At 41.9% G+C, this 25333-nt stretch overlaps 1 protein-coding gene across 1 annotated transcript; it reads left to right on the forward strand.

Moving 5' to 3' along the window:
* Nucleotides 1-901: 901 nt before the first annotated feature.
* zdhhc18a (zDHHC palmitoyltransferase 18a) lies at nt 902-22981 on the forward strand. The gene is made up of 9 exons (XM_080426967.1): nt 902-1652; nt 2883-3043; nt 4257-4406; nt 8187-8324; nt 9077-9128; nt 10329-10431; nt 12336-12448; nt 12776-12881; nt 18896-22981. Exons 1-9 carry the CDS (start codon nt 1357-1359, stop codon nt 19277-19279), a joined length of 1503 nt encoding a protein of 500 aa, XP_080283093.1. The 5' UTR covers nt 902-1356; the 3' UTR covers nt 19280-22981.
* Nucleotides 22982-25333: the final 2352 nt, after the last annotated feature.

The raw sequence follows: 25333 nt of genomic DNA on the forward strand, positions 1-25333 counted from the left end.
CTGAAGTCCCGCCTACTTTTTCTGTTTCCGTATCCGCTCTAGACCGGATATACTAGATTTTATTTATAATGCACTTTAAGCAAATCTGAAAGAAAGAAAGTGCTACAGAATAAATAAAACATTGGCATAAAACCCACCTAGAAAACATGGATGTATGCAAACTGGAAAGTGATTGATCATCTCGGTCCACTAGTCTAGTCAGCAGTGGTGTAAAGAAAGTACTGGCAAGTACTGTAGTGTACTACTTACTACTACTCAAGTACAATTATTTAGGTATTTTTACTTTACTGGAGTATTTCCAATGTTCTGTACTTTTACTTCTCCTCCACTCCATCTAAGAGACAAATATTATACTTTTACCCCACAACAATCATTTGAAAAATGTAGGTAGGCCTACTAGTTACTTTGTAGATTTAGATTATTATTACAAAACGCTTTAGCCCTATTTATATCTCGGCCATTTGAAAATAGCCACAATTTTATACATTTGAAAACTTGAAATGGGACATTTTCTCATAATGAGTACTTTCATTTGATACGAATACTTTTGTACTTTTACTCTAATACATTTTTTTATTCCGGACTTTTACTTGTAATAGAGTATATTGTATTTCTTTATTTGCTGTACTTTTTTCCACTACATGCTAGTCTAGTGGCTGAGATCAATTCCCAAAGCGAGCCGAGGGCGATGGGTGTCGCTTACCAAGCACAGAGCAGATCTACAAGCTATCGACGCGTCGCACCGCGACGCGTCGATAGCTTGTAGATCTGCTCTTCTTGACTAAAACAGTGACACCGTCCTTCTCTTCCTCCGAGGTGGAAAGACTGGTGACGCGAGGTTACCGTCCTTCCACCGTCGTCTAATACGTCAACCTGAGACCCCGTGACAACCATTCTGTTGGCTGCTGACGATAAAGGGAAAGCAGGACCCTCGTCCTTTAAAAAAAACAAAAAAACAATTACTACAAAATCTGGCAATTATTTACAGTTTATTAATCATAATTAGCCGTTATTAATTAATGATGAAAGGACCGGCATGGACCAGAGAACATGGCCGTTAAGAGAAGCAGCTTCGACGGGGAGGCTGGCTGTGGAATGTCGTTGCTGCTGGCTAGCCAAGCTAAGCTAAGCTAGCTAACGGCTACAGAATGGGGAACTATAACTGAGAAGAAGAAGCTCTTAACTTAAATAAATAACCACCAAACTAACTGAGTCATTATCTTAGTTGATATATTAACTAATTGAGTGGATGAGTCATCAACGTGGACCTCATCATCATCATATCTGAGTGCCTTGTAGCCTCTTCTTCCTCCTTTTGTTGTGTTGTTTACACTGTTGGAAGAAGGAAGGAGAACCATGAAGAACTGTGAGTACCAGCAGATCGACCCCAGGGCTCTGACCGTCACGGCCGGCGGACAGGGGTCCAACGGGGGGAAGGATCGTCAGGCTTTTCCTCCGCTGCGGACCCCCTCTCATGCGGGGGCCGGACAGGGACAGGGACAGGGACAGGGGGGCCGGAGGAAGTGGGAAGTGTTCCCGGGGAAGAACCGCTTCTACTGCGACGGCCGGGTGATCCTGGCCAGACAGAGCGGGGTGCTGCCTCTCACCCTGGGCCTTATCGTCGTCACCTGTGGCCTTTTCTTTGCTTTCGAGTGAGTTTGTTGTTCATTCAATCATTTCAGTTTAGGCATTTAGTGGGTTGAGGGTGAGCAAGCTATCTGTGTGTGAACTGTGAATGTATTTGTATACTTATGTATGTTTATGTCTTATGTTGTGCATGAGTTTATGGCAGTGGTTGTCAAACATTTCTATGTCAAGGACCCCCAAAATGATGTTTTTCTTTGCTGTGGACTCCCTGCCTCAAAAAAGATTTTTGTGCCAGGATTTTTGAATAGCCAAAGTATAGGTAAATTGGTTAAAATGATTGTGACGCTACATTAACTAATTTTGCTGGGGACCCCCTGGTAGCCCTGGGGGTCCCCGGACCCCACTTTGAGAACCAATGGTTTATGGGACCCCCTCGAGAAAGAGATGCTGCATCTCAATACATTCTAAATTTCTAATCATGTTCTGAACTTACGGAGTTAATGAATATATATTTTTTTCACGAATGTCCTGTTACTGTTCTAGTCCTGCAACGTATTAGCCTTGGATCAAGACTGTCATCATAGATGTGTTGACTTTTACTGATGTATGCAAATGTCAAAAATCAAAAATACACTTATGTACCTCACCTGCTGCAGTTTTTAACCTCACCTTATCGCTGCACCCTATTAGCCTCCTGTACACACTTACTGCTATTTATGCTATACACATATACTGTATTATGTATATATTTTAGATTTATATCCTGCGCCATTTCTCCTGGCTCTTCCTCTATCTACTGTATGTCCTTCCTCCCTTTTCTGAAAACCACAAATGATGGAGCTTGCATGAAAAAAGAAAAGAAAATTCACCCACTTCTTTCTATACACCTGTAAACCTGTGACGTGACAATAAAGTTGATTGTGATTCTGCCTTAACTCTGGCAGTGCACATAACGTGCACTCCCAGAGTTACAAAAGGGTAAAGTAACAGGAGTTTACAGCATAATAATAATACATACGTTTTTATACAGCACGTTTCTAGGTACTCAAAGTCGCGTTACAGAAACAAAATAAAAACGACTTTATTAGGAAAAAAACTAGTTAAAAAGGTTAAACTATAAAAGAAAAGTAAACAAAGGTGAGTTGGGATTTATGTAGGGAATCAAGTCTGAAAAGGTGGGTTCTGAGTGTGGTTTTTGGTGAGGGTGTGGGCAGCAGCAGTACTGTATGTAATGTATCTACGAAGAGGACACCAAACCAAAAACCATGGATTGTCTTCTCTTTGTCTCACTACAGCTGCCCGTTCCTGGTGGACCGCCTGACCGTCTTCATACCTGTGATCGGCGGGGTGCTCTGTGTGTTCGCGGTCGTCGCCCTCCTGCAGACCAGCTTCACGGACCCGGGCATCCTGCCCAGGGCCACACCGGCCGAGGCTGCAGACATCGAGAGGCAAATAGGTACAGTTTACAGTTTAGGCATTTAGCAGACGCTCTTAATCCATAGCACTAAAAGGGGAACAACATTACGCCCCCGCGTACCCACCCACGCGGGTCCGCGGGGGTCGCAGTGCGCTCCTCATGTGAAAAGAGGGCGTTTCTGCACGTCGTTGGGTAGAAAAAGGTTAAAGGTTAATTTAACTCGACATGGGTGGCCGTGAGACGAGCACAAGCGTGACGAATTTCACGGGATCGCGCCCAGTCGGTCAGATTGCCCACTGACTTTCATCATGCCTGACCCGCTCGCCTCTCATTAGTCACTTCCTGTGTGAAAAGCCATTTTATGCTGCGTTCACACACAAGCGGTGATGAAAGCTACAAAACAACCAGGCGGGACCAACTGCATTGCTGCTGAGTCACCATTGAAGTGTTGCTCAAGCTACACTGCTGCCTAAATGAGAAGGGTTGGGTTACATTAGGACAAGGAACTGGTTAGAATTGGTTTTTCTTCCTTTTTACGGAACAGAGTAAGAATTGTGGAGGGAGAGAAAAGGGAAGTGGAAATGGTGAAACTAAAACATGATTTATTGATGCTTCACTGAGTCATTGAAGCGCTTGGAAAAAAAGTTGAAGACAGCTCAACTTTTTTTTTTTTTTGTAGTGCGTCACAGAGTAGCTTCATTTCGCTTGCTTCCATTGAAAATGACTTGTAGCCTGTTTTGTTTTGTGGCTGTTGGTATGAATGCAACATCGCTGGGCCACTAGTTGGACAGATGGGATCAGAAAGCTTTGCCATATGGGGGGGGGATCGTTGTGGTGCTGACCTAAGCAGATTACTATCGGTTAGTGTCAAGAAGCAATCACTCAGGGCCAAGTGTTTCCCTCAGATCATTTAAAAAAGGGAGAACTCACTTTTAGTGCTCCAAACTATGGAAAAAAACAGCAGCAACAGACTGTTGTTGCATTTTTTTGTTTGGAGCACTAAAAGGGAGTTGCGAGCCCTCCCTTTTTTAAATATGATTTCACTGCCCTTGCAGTTTGTCTCGGCACCAAAAATTGGAGGATGTTCGTTAAATTGTTCTTGAATCCCTTGAATTTCTCAAAATGTTCAGATTATTTCTCAGTGCTGATTCTGATTCTCAAATGAAACGATGTTGGTTTGCCTCTTGTGGTCGTTTTGTTTTTGCTATAAAGCCTGTGACTCAGTCACCTCTGTTCTGATTTGTAACTGAAGACACGTCGGGGTCGTCCACATACCGCCCTCCTCCACGGACCAAGGAGATCCTCATCAACCAGCAGGTGGTGAAGCTCAAATACTGCTTCACCTGCAAGATGTTCCGGCCCCCGCGGACCTCCCACTGCAGCCTGTGTGACAACTGTGTGGGTAAGATGAACACACACTACACAGCATGCTGCACCTCAGCATGTTTACTGTATCGTTGCTGTCGGGCACAAACCTCTTTTCTCCGAATCCTAACGTTTCGTGTTTTTTCGTAAATTAATGCCCTACTTGATCCTGCTACAGTGTCAGACTAAATAATCAAACGTAGCAGATTCGCAAGCTCTAAACGCAGTGCGAATTGATGCGTTTTGAGCTTGTAGATCTGCTACTTTTGCTATTGTTTAAATTTGAATCCTGAAAAGTGTGGGTTAGGGCACTCCATGTGAGGTTTCCACCCGACAGAGACGATATGCAAAATCCGTAAGCTCTGACTTGCTCTGCCTTAAACCACATGAACCCTAGTATCCCGATTCTGTGCATGTCATCAATCCATAAGCCTTGAAATGCGTTGTGGGCCTGTAGATATATATTTTGTGGGCATATCAACACAAGAAAAGAACACAGAAGACCCCCCCCAGAAAACGTACATAAAACACTATAGACCTACACCCCCTAACCCTAATATACAGCACAGGATAACATTACACATTATACAATAACAGTTGGCAGTGCAAGGGAGTGTCAGTATCAGCTGTTCAGCAATCCGACTGTCCTTGGAATCAGCTTTATTGTCACATCACAGGTTTACAGAAACTGTTACAGAGATGGATGGAGTGTGACTTGATGCTGAGAGTAGTGGTTTTTAGATGGAAGGAGTGAGTGAACAAAACATGAGTGGGGGGTCGCCACTAGAGCTTAAGATTTCAGCCCGAGCCCAACGGGACCCGGCAGGTCGGGTCCAATTGGTCACGCATTTGTCTGGATTTGGGTCGGTTCGGGCTAGGCAACTACATGTTTTTTGAATTATTTTAATAATCCAAATAAATGATATATCAATTATTTTGTAGCGTATTGTGTTCGCAATAAGCAACTTGTCGTATAAGTCAGATCCAGTTGCAGGCAGGCAAGCACAGCGCGGTATATCATGTTGTCTCAGTCTCTGTGACTGTAGTAAGATGCGCTGCTGCGCAGCTTGACTGTGTGTGTGTGTGTGTGTGACTGTGTGTGTGCAATGTACGCCTGCTGCCTGATTTAGTGGAGGCCGTGTCCTCCGAGCAAGGCTCCTGTTTATTTGTTCCTTAATTAGGACGGTTATTACAATTATAGCCTATTTGCTCCAAGGAGTTTTTTTCAACCGTAGTCATTTTACCCTTTTCCAACTGTCTTTAACAAATTAACAAGATTTCATGAGAAAAAAAGGCTGCATGCAGCAATTAAGCTTGTTTAGAAAAATGTCGGGCTGGGTCGGAATCCATTAGTCAATTATGTATCGGGCTTTGGCTCGGGCTGACGTTCTGTCGGGTGGGCTGGGCTCAAATATTTAGGCCCGATTAAAGCTCCAGTAGCCACTACTGCCCTAGTGTGGTTTCGCTGTTGATGTAAAGTTAATGTTTGTAAAGCTGATGGCACCAGGTGTATTAAATTGTTGCTGTCGGGCAGAAACCTCTTATCTCCATATTCTAAATAAGAAAAAGAGGTTGCGGCTCTGAAGAAGGCTCATAGCCGAAACACATAAGTTCATTTATTGGTGTGTGCCAATAAAAAAGTGGAAATGTGAGTACTTTGTCGTCCATTTATTAGAAATTTTGGATGTGCTACCTTTTGGGGATTTTTTTTAAATTCCTACTTTTGCTCCATATTGTAACCTTTTGAGTTTTTTCGTAAATTAACGCCCTACTTGATCACACTACAGCGTCACTCAACATTCTCAAAAGTAGCACATTTACCAGCTCGTTTTGAGTTTGTAGAACTTTTGCTTTTTTCTTGGAATTCTTATCCTGAAAAGTAACAGTTTTGGACATATGAGGTTTCTACCCGACAGAGATGATATATTGTTTGTCCAGAAAGGGAAAGCTCAAGGCTGATAGGCTGGAGAGTATCTATTGAACTGTACAATGTATTACATTTTTTATAATTGTTATTGCAATAATATTGTAATAACAATTTTATATTGGTGCCAATAATACACACCAGACGCAAAGATGCAATGTGTCAATATTAAGGACATTCTTTCTAACACATCACACTCTCCCTCCAGTCCTTGCATACATGAAACCAGATGGGGCTCTGTGTGACGCAAACAGAGCAGTATGTCTAAAAATAAACAGAAGACGGGTGAAAACCCTAAACAGACAAACAGATAATTGACCCTTAAGGGTGGAAATGTGAGGTGGAACAAATGTCAGGCAAATAGAGACATTCCTTTCAGATGTTTTGTCTTGTGTTAAAAAGATTACTTATTTGTATATATTTTTAAAAGAATTATGGATGACAGAGTAAGAGCTAGAGTTCTCAACGGGCCTGAAAATTAAGGCCCGGCCCTAACTGTGCCCTACTAGACCGGCCCGAGGCTCGGCCCGGCCGGAACAACTACCATACTTTCAGGCCTGAAAACCCGAAAAAAGCTCTCAGGTTGGGTTCGGGCAGAATTTGAGAACTCTAGTAAGAGCGCATACAACATAAATAAGGCTATAGTCCTTCTTGCAGCTAGCCCGTGTTTGAATCCAACCTGAGACTGTTGGCCTAATGTCACCTCTCTCCTTGCCTTTCCTGTCTTTCTGTTCACTGTCACTTGTCTGAAATGAAGCAGAAAATGCAGGGGTGGGAAAAAAACAGAATGGCCTTGATAGAATGTGTAGGCTAGTTTCAACCTTTTGAAGAAAACACATTGGGTTGCTTTTTGGTTCTTGGCCTCAGCAGTTAGTACACACAACCCGGAGTCCCGGAACTACTTTTACAAAGTAAACAAATTTAAGTTATTCAAGGTTGAAGCGCATTACTGGCTATTTATTGGTAACTTCTATCAGTTACTCACTGCAAAAGCCTCGATTTCATGGAGAATTTGTGTTTGTGTCGCATTCGTTCACAGTTAATGAAGATTCCGCAAAACCGAGAATATACTAGATGAATTGAAGAAAATGGGTCAAAATAAGTATGTTTTATAAAGGCAAAAACAACTCTCACAGTATAATCCAAGTGTCTTGTATGTATCCAGTCAGTGTCCTCATTACCTTCAAAGCAAAGCATAATAGCTGAAATTGTACTATGCAAAACACTGTTGGGATAAACAGGCTCATGCACGAATGAGGTGCATGCCAGGGCGTGCATATGAACTCGGCTTGTGTTGAACCCCACACGCACGCCCAGGCACGTTCTTCATTCATGCATGAGACTGTTTGTACCGCAAACGTTTTAAATGGAGCGAAAATGCAGTGTTTTGAAAGTATTTTGGACACAGACTGGATACAAGACAATGTGAGAGTTGTTTTGGAGTTTATAAATAGATTTTTTTAATATAGTTTTATGGTTGTTAATCTTGGATCCCTGTGTTTTTCAATTCATCAAGTATTATTATTTTAATTTTTAACAAACATTCTTAACTCAGCATCAAGGGTTTGTTTGGGGGTAATTCCCTGCGACATACTAGTGTCATGACCAGGGGTACATTACCTTACATTCATACTGTACACTTGTACATTCATACTCCTGCCCTATAGGCCACAAGGCAGGCTACTTGCTTACTTACTTGTAAGCTCGTAGATGGGCTATTTTTTGCAATTTTTGAAAATGTTCTCCTATAATGACATGCCCAAAATAGGGATGCCAGGTTTAAAGTGGTTAACATGCACCAGGATACTGTGGGTATTGCAGATTACTGCTGTACATTTACTCCTAATCTCTTAAGTCTAATACATATTTTTCTTATTCTGTTTTTGCCCTCAGAGCGATTCGACCACCACTGCCCGTGGGTGGGGAACTGCGTGGGGAAGCGAAACTACCGCTTTTTCTACACCTTCATCATCTCTCTGTCTTTTCTGACGTCGTTCATCTTTGGGTGTGTCGTCACACACCTCACCCTGCGTACGTAATAATGCTCGCACCGCCGTCACACACACACACACACACACACACACACACGTTGGGACTTGATCACTTTGTGTTTTCAACCGTCCTGCACAGTAAACTCCTCAGTGGTTATTTTGTCCATTTGAAACCCTGAGGGTGTACGAATGGAACCAGATGGACCCGTAAGGGTGTGCACTCTGAATTAAATCAGGGTTTCTGCGTGTCCCTAAAAGGTCTAGAATCCAATAATCTGAAATTCAGGCCTTTTTAAATTGTCTTAAAACGTCTGAAGTACGACTTAAAAGACAGGTCTTAAAAACAGATTGGATTATGAAGTTAACGTTACTTTTATAAAGTTGTATTTACTTCAGTCTCGCTTTTAAACGTGTTTTGGGGATTTTTTTTTATTGATCACATTATAACAAAACTACAAAATGAAGACCAAAATGGAACCAATAACCAGTAATGCGCCTCAACCTAGAATAGCTTAAATTAATTTACTTTGGAAAAGTAGTTCCGGGACTCTGACGTTCTTTCATATCCTTTGTATCTTTTGTTTTGCCAGAACGGATGTGAAATAAGTCTTAAATTGCATCCATTATGGTCTTAAAAAAGTCTTATATTAAACGTGTTGAAGCCTGCAGAAACCCTGTTAATGAACACTGAGGATGTTTTGTTTTTATGGTGTAATGGTTTTAATGAGAGGCTGATGATGAAGGCTGTTTTGGGTGTGTGAGTTGCCTGTAATCTTCTCTTTCCCCCCCAAGGTTCCCAAGAAGGGAGAGGCCTTATCCAAGCCATCACGGAGAGTCCTGCCAGATATCCTTTCTGTACAGACAACATTCCTGCTTGACATCATCGCTGTCGTGTACAAACCTTTGTCTTAAACTGTTATTTTTTAAGAAAACTGAGGGAAAAAATAACCTCTCTTCCAATGGATCCAAAGTAGTTATTATTTTAGTACTTCAATACTTTTGCACTGATTCAATATTTATAAAACCCACAGACTTAACACTTTCACTTACATTTTCCTTTCGTGTGCTAATGATAGCAGATATACGCGATGTGAGCTTGTAGATCGGCTATTTTTTTTACTTTTGTGTGACACTAAATCCTAACCTAAGTTTTCAGAAATAGTTCTATCTTTTATTCAATATTTGTTTTACAAATATCTGCTGCTATGGCAACATCTAAAATTACATAGATGCTTTCCCGGTTTTAAAGGTATAACAACGTATAGGCTTTCACGGTCTTAATGGGTTAAAAAACATAACATTTCCAGTTGAAATATGGAGATGCAAGGTTCTCTGCCCGACAGCGACGATGATCAGTCAGCCTATAGATGCTGTGGTGTCACGGTGCCGCTGGTGAGCCGTGCATAACACATAACTGACAGTAGCAACACTGTTGACGACACGTTCCTGACAGGCCTTAGGGCTCTAAGCCAGCAGCTAATAGGATTAGAGGCATGGCCAGAGTGTGTGTGTGACACACACACACACACACACACACACACACACACACACACTTTGAAGTTAGCATGGTTTAAGTCACTGCTTTTAGGCAGATGGCCTTTGTTTCTATCAGAGTAGTGTTGTCTCATGTCCATATGGCATGATGTCACTGGCTAGACAAATAAAGCTGGCTGATTGTGTGTTTACACGAAGTGTGTGTGTGTGTGTGTGTGTGTGGGGGGGGTAGCCTCATTAGAATATGAATGCCGTGTTGTACACACGGTCAACAGTGTAGACCAGTGGATGGGGCATTGATCATAGAATAACATTGATTGTATCATGGTTGAAACAATTACCTCTGACATACGTTTCAATCAACCAGACCCCATCCACTCTTGTGTGTGTGTGTGTGTGTGTGTGTGTGTGTGCAATTGCACACTCGTGCACATTAATCTCCACACATGCAGCATTGTGGTCAACTTATGTCATGTAGCCAATTGAGGTCATTCTTCACTGTGACAACAATGCGTTTTGAGTCGTAAATTGCCTTGACGATCTCTGTCACTGTTGTGGAGCTGGTCATCTGTTTCTTCTCCATCTGGTCTGTTTTGGGCCTCTCGGGATTCCATACCTACTTGGTTGCCTCCAACCTCACAACAAATGAAGACGTAAGTACATGGACAGTTAGCAGTCCCCCCCCCCCTCCTACGATGATAGTGGAAGACTTATGAATAATGAATGAGCCAAGTGTACAGCTTTTTATTTTAAAGATATTTTTGGGCTATTCTGCCTTTATTTGGATAGTACAGAGTACAGGAGAGCGAGACATGGAGTGACACGCAGCAAATGCCAATGGGCTCAGGAATTGGACCCGCGACTCGCTGTCATGTTGCATTAGAACCTATATGTGGTATGCGCCTTAACCACTAGGGAATCGGCACCCTGTTCATTTAGTTTTTCAATGGCTGACAAAAATGTTTGCATGTGAACCAAAAATATATTTATTGACTCATTGTCAAGTGTCATAATATTTTCGAACTGATTCCCACCCTACCGGTATGCAAGTCGGACGGCGCTGAGTTTGCACTTCTCGGTGCGGGCACTCGCTCATCTGTCTCCTCGCTCAGGCGCGCCCAACTTGGCTTAAGCACACTTCTGTCTGTGCGCCTGTCTTGTTTGGAATGTTGGATGACTCCTGACATGAGAACACTTGACTCATGAAAGAATTACTTCACCCCCAAATATTACTTCACTCCCAAATTACCCTTTTTTTCAGTTCATGGAAAATGTTTGTTTGTGTCATGGTGAATGAAGAATCCACACACAAAAATAATTGACATCCTGGATTAACGATGGCAAAAACTGTATGAAAAATCCATTTACGTCTTTATAAACTCCCTACACCTCACAGTATAAACCAAGTGTCTTGTATCCAGTCGTATCCTCATGACTTCCAAAACACCACAAAAGTTTACTATTTAAAACACTTCAGTCTCATGCACTAATGAGGCGTGTGTGTCAGTTGTGCATGGGACTGTTTACACGGAAAGTGTTAAAAGATATAGTAAAGTTTCAGCAAAAATACGGTGTTTTGGAATTAATGAGGACACCTGGATTATACTGTGAGAGCTGTGCTGAGAGTTTATAAACATGCTTTTGATATAGTTTTGCTGTTGCTAATCCTGAATCCCTATATATCCCGTTATTCAATTCATCGAGTATATTCTCTTCGTTTTTGGATTCTTCAATCTCTCTGAAGGAAAGGAATATGACGCAAACAAAAATTCCCCACAAATTTAGGACTTCATGGGGTGAGTAATTGATAGAAAAAAAAGTATTCCTTAAGTCTTCCCCTGCCATCCTAGGAAAACAAAAATATAGCGTACAGTTTACACCCACATCAATCAAAACATGCTTCATTTGGAATTGTTTTGTGCTTCACTCTGCCAAAGACTGTAGGCCTGCTGCAACTATCCATTATTTTATTAGTGATTATTCTATCGATTCCTTTTTCGAATAATCGAGAAGGTAGTCTTCTGAGAGCAGTTTTTTTTGTATGGAAAAAAAATATATCAACAAATTGATTACCCACTTAAGCATTATTTCATTCTTCCTTCATCCAAATATAGTGAAGATAGCCAAACTTCAAGCATACAACGCATCGCAGCTTGTAGACTGGCTATCTTCACTATTTCTGAATTTCTTATCAATATTTTTGAAACTTTTCGCCTGTAACGACAAGCCCAAAATAGCTGGGATAGATTATTGATAGATTATCTTATTAAATGATCCATTATTTTGTGTAATCGATTAAATCGATTAGTTCAACTCTAAAGCTCCTTACACACCGGGGGCGATTTTTTTCATGCGAATAATACGTCGTTTTTAAAAAACCTTATAAAGTCAATGCAAGCTTCCACGGAGCGAAAAGGCGAAGCGAAAAAGTGTATTTTAATTATTCGGAACGAGTCCGAATTTTGCGTATATTCGCATAATCGCCGGTGTGTAATGACCTTAAGACACTGTTTACGTAGCTGTGTAACAACACACTGCTGTGTTTTCCATGATGCAGATAAAAGGCTCCTGGTCGAGTAAAAGAGGTGCAGAGGAGACGGGGAATCCATACACTTACAACAGCATCTTTACAAACTGCTGCGCAACGCTGTGTGGGCCAATGCCCCCAAGGTCAGTACCACTGTAACCCTGTGTGGGCCCATCTACAAGCTCACAACATGTGAGCTTGTAGATCTGCTATTTTCACTGCTAAAAATATGTATGAAATGTTTGACATGCATACTGTATTTTTTTTCTGAAAATCAACATTTTCTTTCTTTCTTTCTTTTTGAAAATCTTTTAAAATAATACAAATATTGTTGGAAACCGAGAAAAAAAGAAGGGATATTTACTTGTGACCGATAAAAACGGGTCCCTTTCGACCCACTGTTTGTAAAAACCCTGCTGTATAGTATCACTCTGACCCCATCCTCTTTGTTTCTTCTGGGCGTTCCGCAGCCTGATCGACAGGAGAGGCTTCCTGCCTCCCGACGAGGCGCTCCCCACCACCTCCTCTTCAGACGTGGAGCTGCCGCCCTTCATGGCCAAGAACGACTCACACATGGTAGGATCAGACACCTTGTGGTCCCCCACTAATGCCCCCCACCCGATGGTATAGCTCCCAGTGTTCCAACCCCTGCCCTGCCCCGCCCCCTGCCCCACCCTGTGTGTGTGTGTGTGTGTGTGTGTGTTAGCTTTCCCTACTGTAGGTTGGTCTGTGTTCAGGTTCCTCCTCAACGTTAATCTGCTGCTGTACCCCGGAACGCACTGAAGCTGTGTCCTCCGCATGGATTTGAAGTTCTCAGTCGGCAAGAGTATTAGAATGGATCAAAACTAAGCAATAGAAAACATGTGCTTTGAAAAAAAAGAGGAAAAGATCTGAACACAAAAAAGTGAAAGAGGATGTGGAATTAAAAGTAACTTTAATGTAGTAACCCATTTAGACCTGGAACACCTATACGTGTAGTTGCTGCTACAGTATTTATTTAGATTTCTTTCAGGAAACTTAGGTCAGGATTTAGAAGGCGTTTCGACCAGGAGCTGGTCTTCATTCATCAGTCGAGAACTGTTGAAGTTCTTCTCCATTCTACATCCTCTCCTCCACTTTTTGTCCGAGTTGCCAAGTTGCTAGGATCCTTTCCTCTTTTTTTTTAAAGTCTTCATTCCCGTTGATCCTAGAAGCATCATCAGTATACTTTTATAATGTTTTATCTAGTTTTTGAGCACATGGTTGGCTTCTTTGTTTTTAATTATTTTCTCTGTTTCTCTTGTTTAAATTGTAAAATTGATGTTCAGAAGCATCTTCCGTTAAAAACCCTAATGGGTCTCGGATATATTTCATAAAAAGCAACCTGCGGTTTCTTCAACTGGTTGGCTGTATGTAGAACAGCGGGAACACAATACCTAAACACCATCGTTCTACATGTTGTGGTTATTGTTTGGGACACTAACACAGAGCTAGTGTGGAGGCCTCCTCTCACACTGTTTCACAAGTCACAGATTGGGACGGACGTCCTGAGATTTGTTTTTACTTTACTCCCTGCTGTGTCCTTCATTACGGCGCATGTTTCACATTTTCTACTGAGTGCTTTTAAAAGTGCGTATCGCTCCATTAGTATTTTACAAGTTTTTTGTTTTAATTATTTTTTACCTTCTACCTTCTGCCTTTTCTTTGATCTACCTCCTTAATAAAGTAGTTTTTAGTTGTGTTGTAAAGGGCTGAGGTTGTATGGGTACACAAAAGTCCTAAAGATGGCTGCTGCTTATTTCTGTTTCGGCACATATGTACAGTATTTTGAGGCAACGGGTGTGATTGTTGGACTGTTTTTTTTTCTTCTTTTCTTTTTTGTAAGCACTTTAGCGCCTCTCATTTTTCACATGCTTTGAATGTGTTGTCATTCAATGTCGCCATTCACACCATGTTTGAAATATCTTTTGAGTGTAGTCCGTTCAGTTCCTAAATGATTGAGGCACGATTATATGTTTGAACTATTTATATCACTTTAAGGACAGTGTTTAATGTCTTAAATCAGTGGTTTTCAACCTTTTTCATATCAAGTACCATTATTTATTCGGCATTTGAGCCAGGGACCACCGTTTGATGAGATTTTGCCTCTCAGACCCAAAATTTCATATTTTGTTGTCGTTGGATAAGATTTTGTCCTCAATTCCATGCTGTATTGATGTTGGTACCAATAGGAGAGACAACAGGCAAACATTGATCAAAATAACAATTATTCTACATTCTTTAATTGTGTAGACTTACACAATTAAATTGTGTAGACGTCAATTAAGTAATGAATAAAGATCTATAAGGGTCCATTTGGTTACCAACTCTCCATCATTTAGCTGGGGACCACCTGGAACCCCCCTCAAGGACCACTGGTTGAGAACCACTGTCTTAAATAGAAAAAAGAAAATCTTTTGTTTGTTTATTTGGAATGTTGCCTCTGTTTTTTAAGTTGACTTATTTCATTGCACATAAATGTAAGACAATTGGCAGCATTTGTGCCTGTGTTGGTTAAATCTTTATTTCATCAGGAGCAGGAGGGTCTAGTTTAGATCAGAATGATCAGTATGTAAATAATTTATTTCCAAAAATGACATGTCCACTATTGGGGTGAAAAAAAGTCGTCAACGTGCCTTTTTCAAAATGATTCCTGATATAAAGAAAAATAAAGCATGTTCTATGGTTTTTCATAAAATGAACGAGTCATGTCAATTCAAGCCTTATTTTTTATACTTTGTGCAATGGTATCTTTCTTAAAAATTGCAGATCTACAAGCTGGTGTCTTTTCTTAAAAATGTGCAGTTCTACAATCTTGCGTCGCACGACCCGTGACATGCTGTCTTGTAGATCTGCTATTTTCAGTGTGTGATACTGTCATACATAATATCCATATACTTTTTTTAGTAGTACTTTTTTTCCCCCCCATCTTCAAAATGGACGGACCAACCTTTTCTGGATCAGGGCCCACTTGAAAATCTGCGGTCCACCCATCTGACCACTTAACCATTTTCAGAGCATGTTTATTTTAATGACTTGGATCAATGGAACTAACGTAGCATACTTTAAAGTTGCTATTTATCGGTATCACAAAGATAACACATTTTTCAAGGTTTTAAAGGAAAAAAATGCCATAACCTTTTTCTTTTTACATTGTTCTTTATATTAACCCTACTTAAAGGAGTAGTTCACCCAAAAAACATACTTATTTTCTATCAATTACACACCCCATGAAGCCTTTTGAGATTTTGAATTCATGGAGAGCCAATAATGTGATGACTGGGACCAATTTTATCCAATCAGGATAGAGAAGTCAGTCAGGATACAGATTAAACAAGTGAAAATGGAAGTGATGACGCAAATAAATGGAACACTATAACATTTAAGCTGATAAATGAGTACTCTCTTATGATTGGCTGAAACTGGCAACCCACCTGAAAATATATTTTCTTTAGTAAAGAGCTGGAGAGTCGAGGAGACCCCTGTTACTGAACAAACACAAAAAAAATACATTTATGTTTTAACCAAAAAATATCATCTTCCCTACCTTTTAATGTGTTATATTATCATTTAAATCTTTGTATTTTGTAAATTATTTCCTACATTCTCACGATAAAAAGAAAATGGCAGATATACAAGCTTGCCACGCTATGAGCTTGTCGATCTGCTATTTTTTAATAGCCAAAGTATAAAATATGATTAAAGTGGTTGAAATGATTGTGACGCTGTATTAACACATATTGCTGGGGACCCCCTGCTACCCCCCCCCCCCCCCTCCCCAAGGACCCCTGGGGGTCCTTGAACCCTACTTTGAGAACCAATGGTTTAGTGATGAATGCCTTCCATCCTCGCAGGAGGAGAACTGTCAGGATTTTGCTCTGTCCTGCACAGCCTGAAGGGGGCACTGTTGCTGTGTAGACGGCCCATGGTAAGAGTAGGGGCTCGGCTTCAAACCCGTCGCACTCATCTCACCCCCTCCTCGCCATCTGTCGTCGTCATGTAGCATGATTATCAGTAAATATCAACCCACAATATATTGTTGCCGTCAGGTGGAAACCTCATTATGTCCAAAACTGTTCACTTTTCAATATGGCAAGAATAGCTGGTTGAGAAAACTACTACGCGTTGTTAGCCGAATCTAGACTAATCTGCCAGTGCAAAAAAAAATAAGTAAGATTATAGTCTGGCCCCGCAAGGTTGTGATTGGATTTCGCTGCCCCCCTGAAGTTGTGGGGCACCAATCAGGGCCCAGTATGCAAATATGGGACGGGTTTATCACTAGAGGCATTATTTTTATCCGCCCCTTGGAAATGCAGGTTCCACACAGAGATTCCAGACTAATATCTACACAGTGATATTAGTCTGGCCATGCCAATAACTACATTGGATCCATTGGAACACAGGTTCCCTGAAAAGTAACTATTTTGGACATACAAGGTTTACTTCACCCGACAGCGGCGATATTATACGGTATTACTAATCCCCTCAGTTATTTCAATAAACTACATTGGATGCTTTCATTTTCACATGTAAGACAAAGGAAGGCAATGTGGGGAGAGATGTAGTCGATGGTGTCTGAACGAGGCCGTGATCTGGATGATTTCGTTCTGCGTGCCTCTTGCCTCTGAATGTGCATGGTTCACTTCACTGTCAATCACGGTTCCACACACTATTCCTCTCATTAACATTGACTCACTCTCCTCAGTGTTGGATGAAACTTCACTTTTCTTTCAACGTTGGTGTCCTCCTGTGTGCACTATAGGGTTGGGATCCAGAACCGGATCCAACATTGATGAACCATTAACGGTAGTGATCGACTGGTTTTTCAGTGGCAGATAGATAGATGGATCGATCGGGAAGACCCGATGGCCGACCAAAAAACTATTATCTTGAAGCATAATGAAATACAACAGTAATAATGTGAAACGGTAATACTCACATAACTAAATGCAACAAATAGAACTGCCCTGACTGGTAGTTTTCTCCCACAAACCAAGACATCTACAAGTTATGAACCTGTTTAGATACCAGGCACTTGCTCATGGACGTAGAAAGCTGTGATCGGTGTTCTAAACTACAGATGGGGCCAAAAAAAAAAGTCGACAGGGTAGCACCATAGGAAGCACAATAGAAGACAGGGAAGCACCATGGAATACAGGAAAGCACCATAGGAAGCACCATAGATGACAGGGAAGCACCATAGGAAGCACCATAGATGACAGGGAAGCACCATAGGAAGCACCATTTAAACCATCTCGTCCAAAGGGAACCGTTAAGGAGTTGGACCGTTAAGAGGCAATCGTTTAAAATCCTAAAGGATCCCAACCCTAGTGTTCGGTCCCATGATCAGTGATCCTCCGCACAGGGCTCTCTGCTGTTTGCTTGGTGATCCATTGTTACATAACACTCCCTTCCGTTCCATCTTTTGCTATCAGCCCTCGAGCAAATGCAGGAAAAGAGAAAAAAGGGCTTCCGTTCTTCTATTCTTCTTCTGCTGTTGTTATTTTTTTCTCCCTCACCTTGTGTGGACGGTATTTTCCCTTTATTAATCTGACTCACTTCCTCTGTGTTGCTACTGTACCTTCATCTTAACCCACTGACCTACTGCCATTGTTCTCCTCCTCATCACCGTGCTGGATGCTTTGTCCTGAACTAACCTTGGCTTCATTCATTCACATCAGAAGAACCCTTGGGTGCTTACACTGTGCTTCACTAACTGTGTGTTACTGGCTTTATTCATTCACTCCATCTCTTGGCTGCCTTGACCCATTAAGACCGGGAACGCATCTGTGTAATTTTTTTTAGGTTTCTTTGGGCTATTCAAAAATAGCAGATCTACAAGCTCATAGCGTGGCGCTGAGTGCAGCGCTGTGAGCTTGTAGCTCTGCTATTTTTCTATTGTTTTTAAGATATTAAATATATATATTTTCCTTCATTGATAGGATAGTAGGCTGACAGGAAATGGGGAGAGAGATGGGGGGGAAACATACAGCAAAGGTCGTCGGGATCGGGAGTAGAACCCACAACACACTGGCAAGCTGGATTACCAGCATATGTGGTATGCGCCTGGACCGCTAGGCCAGCGGACGCCACGTAGCTCTGCTATTTTAGAAAAATCGTGAAGATTTGTGCAAATCTTTGAATATATATATATATTTTTTTAAAGCTCCTGGGAGGGTCCCTGGAACAAAATATTTTGAGAAGGGGACAAATTCATATAATTTTGGGTGGTCCTTGACATGAAAAGGTTTGAGAACCACTGATATTATAGCTACATAAGTGTTTCAGAAAGTTTAGATGGATTTAGAAGACATTTGTAGAATCCCCAGAAGCAAAGAAGCAAAATGTAAAAAAACATATATATTCAAAGATTTGCATGATTTTTCAAAAATAGCAGATAAACAAATTCATGAGCTTGTATATCTGCTATTTTTCAATGGCCAAAGAAATCTTAAAATGACATCGATGCGTTCCCGGTCTTAATGGGTTACCGCTTATGTGGATCATCTTGCCCTTTAAGCCCCCTTGACTTCCGTGACCTCTCTTGTCTTGACCCTGTTCCCCCCACACAGTGCACACAGAGCACCAAAGACCTGCTGGAGAGGATGCTCCGCTCCCCCGACGTCCACAGCCTGTGTTGTCCCGGCGCTCCCAAGACCAGTCCCCTGGGCCAGGACCAGTCCGCCGCCTCCGCCGCCGCCGCTGGGGAGGAGCCTCCCTCCTCCTCCTCCTCCTCTTCCTCCCTGGGCTGCCTGAGACAGCAGCAGCATCACATAGGAGGCGCTCCCTCCTGCCCCCCTGCGCTCGGCAGGACCGACGACACCAGGGCCTCGCTGCACTCCATCAACCCTGCCTTCCGCCTGGCCTCCCCGTCCCCGTCCTTCAGCCTCCGTGGGGGACCCCTGATCCTGCAGGGGGACGCGCCTCCTGACATGGGCTTCGTCCCGCTGCAATGAGCGCAGGGAGGAGGAGGCGGGGGTACATCCAGCCAGCCCCCCCCGCGAGAGGAAAAGCTACGTCACGGCGAAAGACTTTAGGACTCTTTTCCACTACAAGAACTTAAGTGAGCCGAGTATAGTCGCACCGTGAAACGTATTTCATCACGGGTTCTGGTTTTTGTTTCCATTACGCTGCTGTGGTTCGGCTTCAGATACAGTTCTCAGAACGTTGCCTGTCGGGGCTGGAACCCTCTTATCTCCGTATGTAAACCTTTTTATGTTTTTCATGAATTAATGGCTTACTTCGTCATACTCTACAGTGTCACACAAAAGTAGCAAAAATTGCTACTTTTGTGGATTTTTTTCCACCCGACAGCGACGAGAACCTAATTTGGGTCCTCAGGAGGTGGCACTAACACTGAGTACTGGGAGAACCCACAACTCGGAGCTTATACTTTAAAAATTGTTCTAAAATAGCTGATCTACAGGCTCCACAACGCGCTGCGCCGAGATGCGTTGTGAGCTTGTGGAGCTGCTGTTTCGCTTTTTTAAAAAGTTTTTTACGACGTACCTCCCTCCTTCAGGGTGGTTGTGGTTCTAATAGAAAACTACAAAAAAAACAATCACAGACCTTCACTGGTTCTGGAAGGTTCTGGGTTAACCCTTTCATAGTCGAAAAGAGCCATTGTGTTGGAACAACTCGCTGAATCCCCCCAACAATCCTGATCTCCCGTCGTCACAAAGGGAACCCGTCATGGCTTTTTGTGAGGAGACCCCTTTTTTTATTATTCAGACTGCCGCTTTTTCTATCTCAGGATTCCGTTCTGCTGCCGAGTTGATAGTGAGTTGATGGTTAATTAAAGAGGGTTGTTAAACTTAGTAACACTGTCAAGCACAACAAATATTTTATAACTCCATACTATTTTATTCCCCTTTTAATTGTTTTGGGCTGATGCTATTAGCACCCAGGTGTCAGTAGCCAACAGTGCTATTTGACCCCTGGGGTGGAATAGCACCCGGGTGGATTTAGCACGACAGAGACAAGCACCCACATAGCGAACCACGTTATTTGCACCCGGCCGTATGTATGTTTCTCAAACATTTTCAAGTCAAGGACCCCCAAATTGGTTTGGCCGCGAACCCCCACCTCAAAATCTTTTGTGCCATGGACCCCCATAAGAGAAGATTTATTTCTGTTTTCAAACATTTTCGATAATTTTAACAACACAAATGTTGTATGGTGGTCCCCCTGGCTCAAAATGTTTTTCAGATGGGGGGGGGGGGGTCTTTGGAGAAGTTTGAGAGCCAGTGAACCAGTGATGTACAGTACTATTGGGTTCAGTCCCCCAATCTTATGCAAAGTTAAACCAACCCTGGACACACAGGTGTGTTAGTCAGGGAACTGTGTGTGTGTGTGTGTGTGTGTGTGTGTGTGTGTGGGGTAGGTGAGAAGCGTCTGGAGACACAGACATTGAACCAGGCGTAGCAGGATGGATGGATGGGTGCAGTCGGGTGTAGCGTGCTGTTAATACTGTCTCTGCTGTTCCTTTTTTTAGTTTTTTTTTAATATGTGTGCGTCTTGTGTGTTAAGAGTACTGTTTCTCAACATGTGGTCCGGGGCCCACCACCAGGCCAGGGGGGAGGGGGGTCCAAATGGATCCTTACAGGGTCTGTAACTCTCACAGTTAAATTAGATGGAACCAAATGTTCCATCTGTACACTCTCAGAGTTGCAGACCCGTAAAGGGACCATTTGAGGACCCCTGGTGGTCCTCAGACCGACGTTGAGAAACCGGTGTGTTGGTGTCCATTTTAACACTGATAGTGAGGTCTAGCTTGACGTTTTTGTTTTGGTTTAAAGGGTGCATCACTAATAGTAGGAGTCTGTGATGCAGAGAATATATACTTGTTGAAAAGTAATTTCTGTGGAACTATTCAGGTATCGTTTTATCGTGGATAATCTTCCTCGTCTGAAATGTAATGGCACATGAATCATGAACATTTGCCACCACTGTGGTTTTTTAAAATGAACATTATTTTCCACTCTGCGCATTCATTCATTCATTCATTAATTCTTTCATTCATTAATTCTTTCATTCATTCATTCTTTCATTCATTCATTCATTCATTCATTCATTCATTCTTTCATTCATTGCAACAAAAGGGATTGATTTGAATCAAAAAAACAAATCCCCGACTGCAGTATTTATAAATGACTCAGTGTTTTTTTCTATTCATTTCAACTACCATTGTGTATGACGAGCTAGTATAGCATTGTTTTTTTGTTCCGTTTTGTTTTCTCGATGCACATTCACTGTTCTACTGTACTACACTGTATTATGTTTGGATCGTGGATGTACAGTACCGTATGTTAGGGAAACGATGCACAGGCTAGATGTGACCAGTGGTGGGCCAAGTACTTGGATATTTATACTCGAGTAGCAATAGGACGATATACATATCGACATGCTGTCGGGCAGAAACCTCTTATCTCCATATTCTAACTTGTTTGTGTTTTTTTTCGTTAACGCCCTACTTGATCACACTACAGCGTCACACAAAAGCATCAATAGTTTGCGCCGCGTTTCGAGCTTGTAGATCTGTTTTTGAATTTGAATCCTGAAAAGTAACAGTTTTGGACATATGAGGTTTTTCCACCCGTCAGAGACGATATACGGTATATACTCTGTTGCAAGTAAAGAAGGCCTGTATTCGAAAAATTACTTGTGTGAAAGTACAAAGGTATTGGCATCAAAATTTCAAAAGTTTTAAACATTTTGGCGCAATCTTTAAAAGATTATTATGAGCTTGTAGATATGCTATTTTTTGATATCCAAATTATAATACGGGGATTAATAATTGGTTAATGTGTGTTTTGTAATAATCTAAATCTACAAAGTTAACTTATAACTAAGAGTTTTCAAATAATTAGAGTAGTGAAAGTAAAGTTAAAAGTTCCTTAAAGATTGTATTCGAGTACAGTACTTGAGTAAAAGTTCTTGGGCTACTGTCCACCACTGGACGTGACATCATGTTTGAACCCAGAGTAATGTTCTAGGAAGGTTAGGTGACACTAGGGTACAGTAGATGTGACCTTTGCCTACGCTAGTGGCATGAAATGTGATCCCCCTTCCCCCTAGTCGTTTGGACTACTCTGCTGTGACCGTACACTGCAGGTAACCACAAGGGGGCAGAGTCCACCATCATTAAAATGTGGATTACACTAGTGGTCACACCACATGGTAGAAATGTGAAACAAACAGTATGTCTAGAAGGGCCCTTGATGCTTCTTTGTTTGAACATTGAAATAAGCTGTAGATAGTTTGTGAAAACCCACTGTGTGGTAGTCAACATGTCTTATTTATGCATCTATATCAGTTGTTCACAAACTTTTTTTATTTTATTTTTTATTTCACGGACCCTTGTAACTCTGAAAGTGTAGAAATGTCTACACTCTCAGAGTTCTAAGACCTGTAGGCTAAGGGTCCATTTGGAAGCCCCTAAAGGAACACTGAGGGTCCCTGGACCCCACTTAGAGAATTAAAAGCCACGGGTTATACTCAAGTGTGTGTGTGTGTGTGTGTTACAATTACAAGCAGGGCTTGTATGAGCATATGGGATGTTTTTTTGTTTCTGATGTTTTTTTGTATTTTGTAGATTGTAATGAATATCAACAGTGGAACTGTACCATTTGCTCAGTAAACCTCACCAGCTTTGTAAACCGTTTGAGTTGGGTTTATTTTCTGTTTATTTCCTGTTTATTTCCTGTAAGATATCCTGTGAAACCATACTAGCACTAGGAAAGAAAATATATAGCTACCGCCTACCGGTAGTGTAACTCTCATGGATTAAAGTTCTCATTCACCACAACGTCATTTGGATTCCATAGAAGTATTTTACGGAACCAAGTCGCTCACAGAAAATAGCCAATCTACAGGCTCGCGACGCGTCGGCTATTTTCGGTTATTAGTTTTAATATGAAAGAGTATTTGAAGACGTCATATTAGCAATAGAATACTGTATGTGTTTAGAAGCTTCTTCCATAAAACCATAATGGTCATAGAAGGTGAAATGTTTTACATATCGCAGATTAGGACTTGACATAACTCGCCAGTCGTGAGATTTTATTTTGCTTTAATACATGAACTCTAAATAGAGGAGAACCGCAGTGTTTCTGCTCTACGTTTCTTACCGACGATGTTTTGCAGGGTGCGGATAACTCAGAGGACTTGAATTTAGCTGACGTAGACATCTCACAAAAAGGGAATATTAAGTGGACACTGTGGCGGATTTGCTCGCACCGGGGTCTTCAAACTGAAGGTGAAACAGCAATAGCTCTTCCCTAGCATCAGTGAAGATCTCTCGAACTATACTTTCTTGTCTTATTAACGGACTAATAAGTGCCTTGTGCCGTCGCTGGTGTGAGAAATGTTCCGCTGGTTTGTACATCTGAAAGGAGGACCAAACGGTTATGGTTGTGCTGTTTAAGCAGTGGGACACAAGATGTACGCTTTTGGAGGGCGCTCCTACTGTGAGACTGACTTGTCCAACATGGGTCCGAGCAGTGAGAACTCCCACACGACATCAGGTGGAAGTGGTACCTGGCATCCATGACGAACAACAGCAACTGAAACAAGACTGGGTCCAATAACGGCCTGGCTTCACCTCCGCCATTGACTTCCTTATAGACGGCTTGACTCTGATAAAGTCTAGCCAATGATGTCCCATGTAAGGGCCTTTCTGTGTGGAGTTTGCATGTTCTCCCCTTGTCCCCTAGGGTAGGTACACCCTCACAAAAAACATGCAGTAATCCTGGTCTCTATACTGCCTCCCCCAGCCGGGGGTGCCTGATAGAGGGGAAAGGAACTGGTTGGAATAAAGTGTTCCTTCCACGCGCTACGTCCTACCGGGGCAACTATAGTAGAGCAGATAGTAGGAACAATCGTTCACTTTGTGATACAAGCGTGAAAATTGGCATGAACATTCCTTTAGGTCAACTCTTTGACTTTTTTAATAGAGCCACTCAAAAATCCAAGATGGCGGCCATTTTTCAAGATGGCCGATACCTTAGTGGGCAGTTAAGTGATATGATGGTTTATTTGGTGATACAAGCATGAAAATTGGCATGAGCAGTCTCTGTGGGTCACTTGACAATAGGCCACCCACAGCTACTTGAAATTTAAAGATGGCGGCCATTTTTCAAGATGGCCAACACTTTAGTGGAGCATTTAAGTTATATAATGGTTCATTTGGTGATACAAGCATGAAAATTGGCATGAGCAGTCTCTGTGGGTCACTTGACAATAAGCCACCGACAGCTACTTGAAATGTCAAGATGGCGGCCATTTTTCAAGATGGCCACCACCTTAGTGGACTAGTTAAGCTTAAGAAATCATTTAGTTGGTGATACAAGCATGAAAATTGCCATGAGCCGTCTCAAAAGGTCATTTGACAAGAAACCGCCCACAGCCACTTGAAATTTCAAGATGTCAATCTTTAAATGATACCTTTTCTCATAGAAATGTATTGGGTTCCTCAAAAAGCTCTGTCAAGAGAGGTTGTTTGACTGTGTTTTGTCTGACTCCTCGCCCACGACCTGTCCAGTTTGGTAAGACCCACCGGCATAGCTCTCAGGGTTCACTGAGGTAGGCCTAAACAAGCTCCCTTACCACGACAAGGTAACAGTCACAAGGGATATATATATATATATATATATATATATATATATATATTTTTTTTTAAACTAACAGCCATTACATGTGTCAAATAAATACTAAGGGGTGGGGATACAAAAAATAAGATGAATAAATTAGCACAGTTGTGGTGCTGATAAGCACAGTTGTGGTGCTGAACGGACAGTGCTCCAAAATTATGAGTAATGGCTAATACTGAATGGCAATAGCCACGGAACCATGACAAACGATACTAAGGAACTAAACTGAAAATGTGCTTCACTGTTAGATATGGCAGTGGAAGGCAGTGGAAGCAATGTTACAAAGTAACAACTGAAAATTACACAGTAATAGACTAGATAAAAAGTAAAACATGATGCGTCGATGTGACGAGGGGAAGC

This window comes from Gymnoscopelus braueri (assembly GCF_963280865.1).
Source record: "Gymnoscopelus braueri genome assembly, chromosome: 4".
NCBI classification, from domain to species: Eukaryota; Metazoa; Chordata; class Actinopteri; order Myctophiformes; family Myctophidae; genus Gymnoscopelus; species Gymnoscopelus braueri.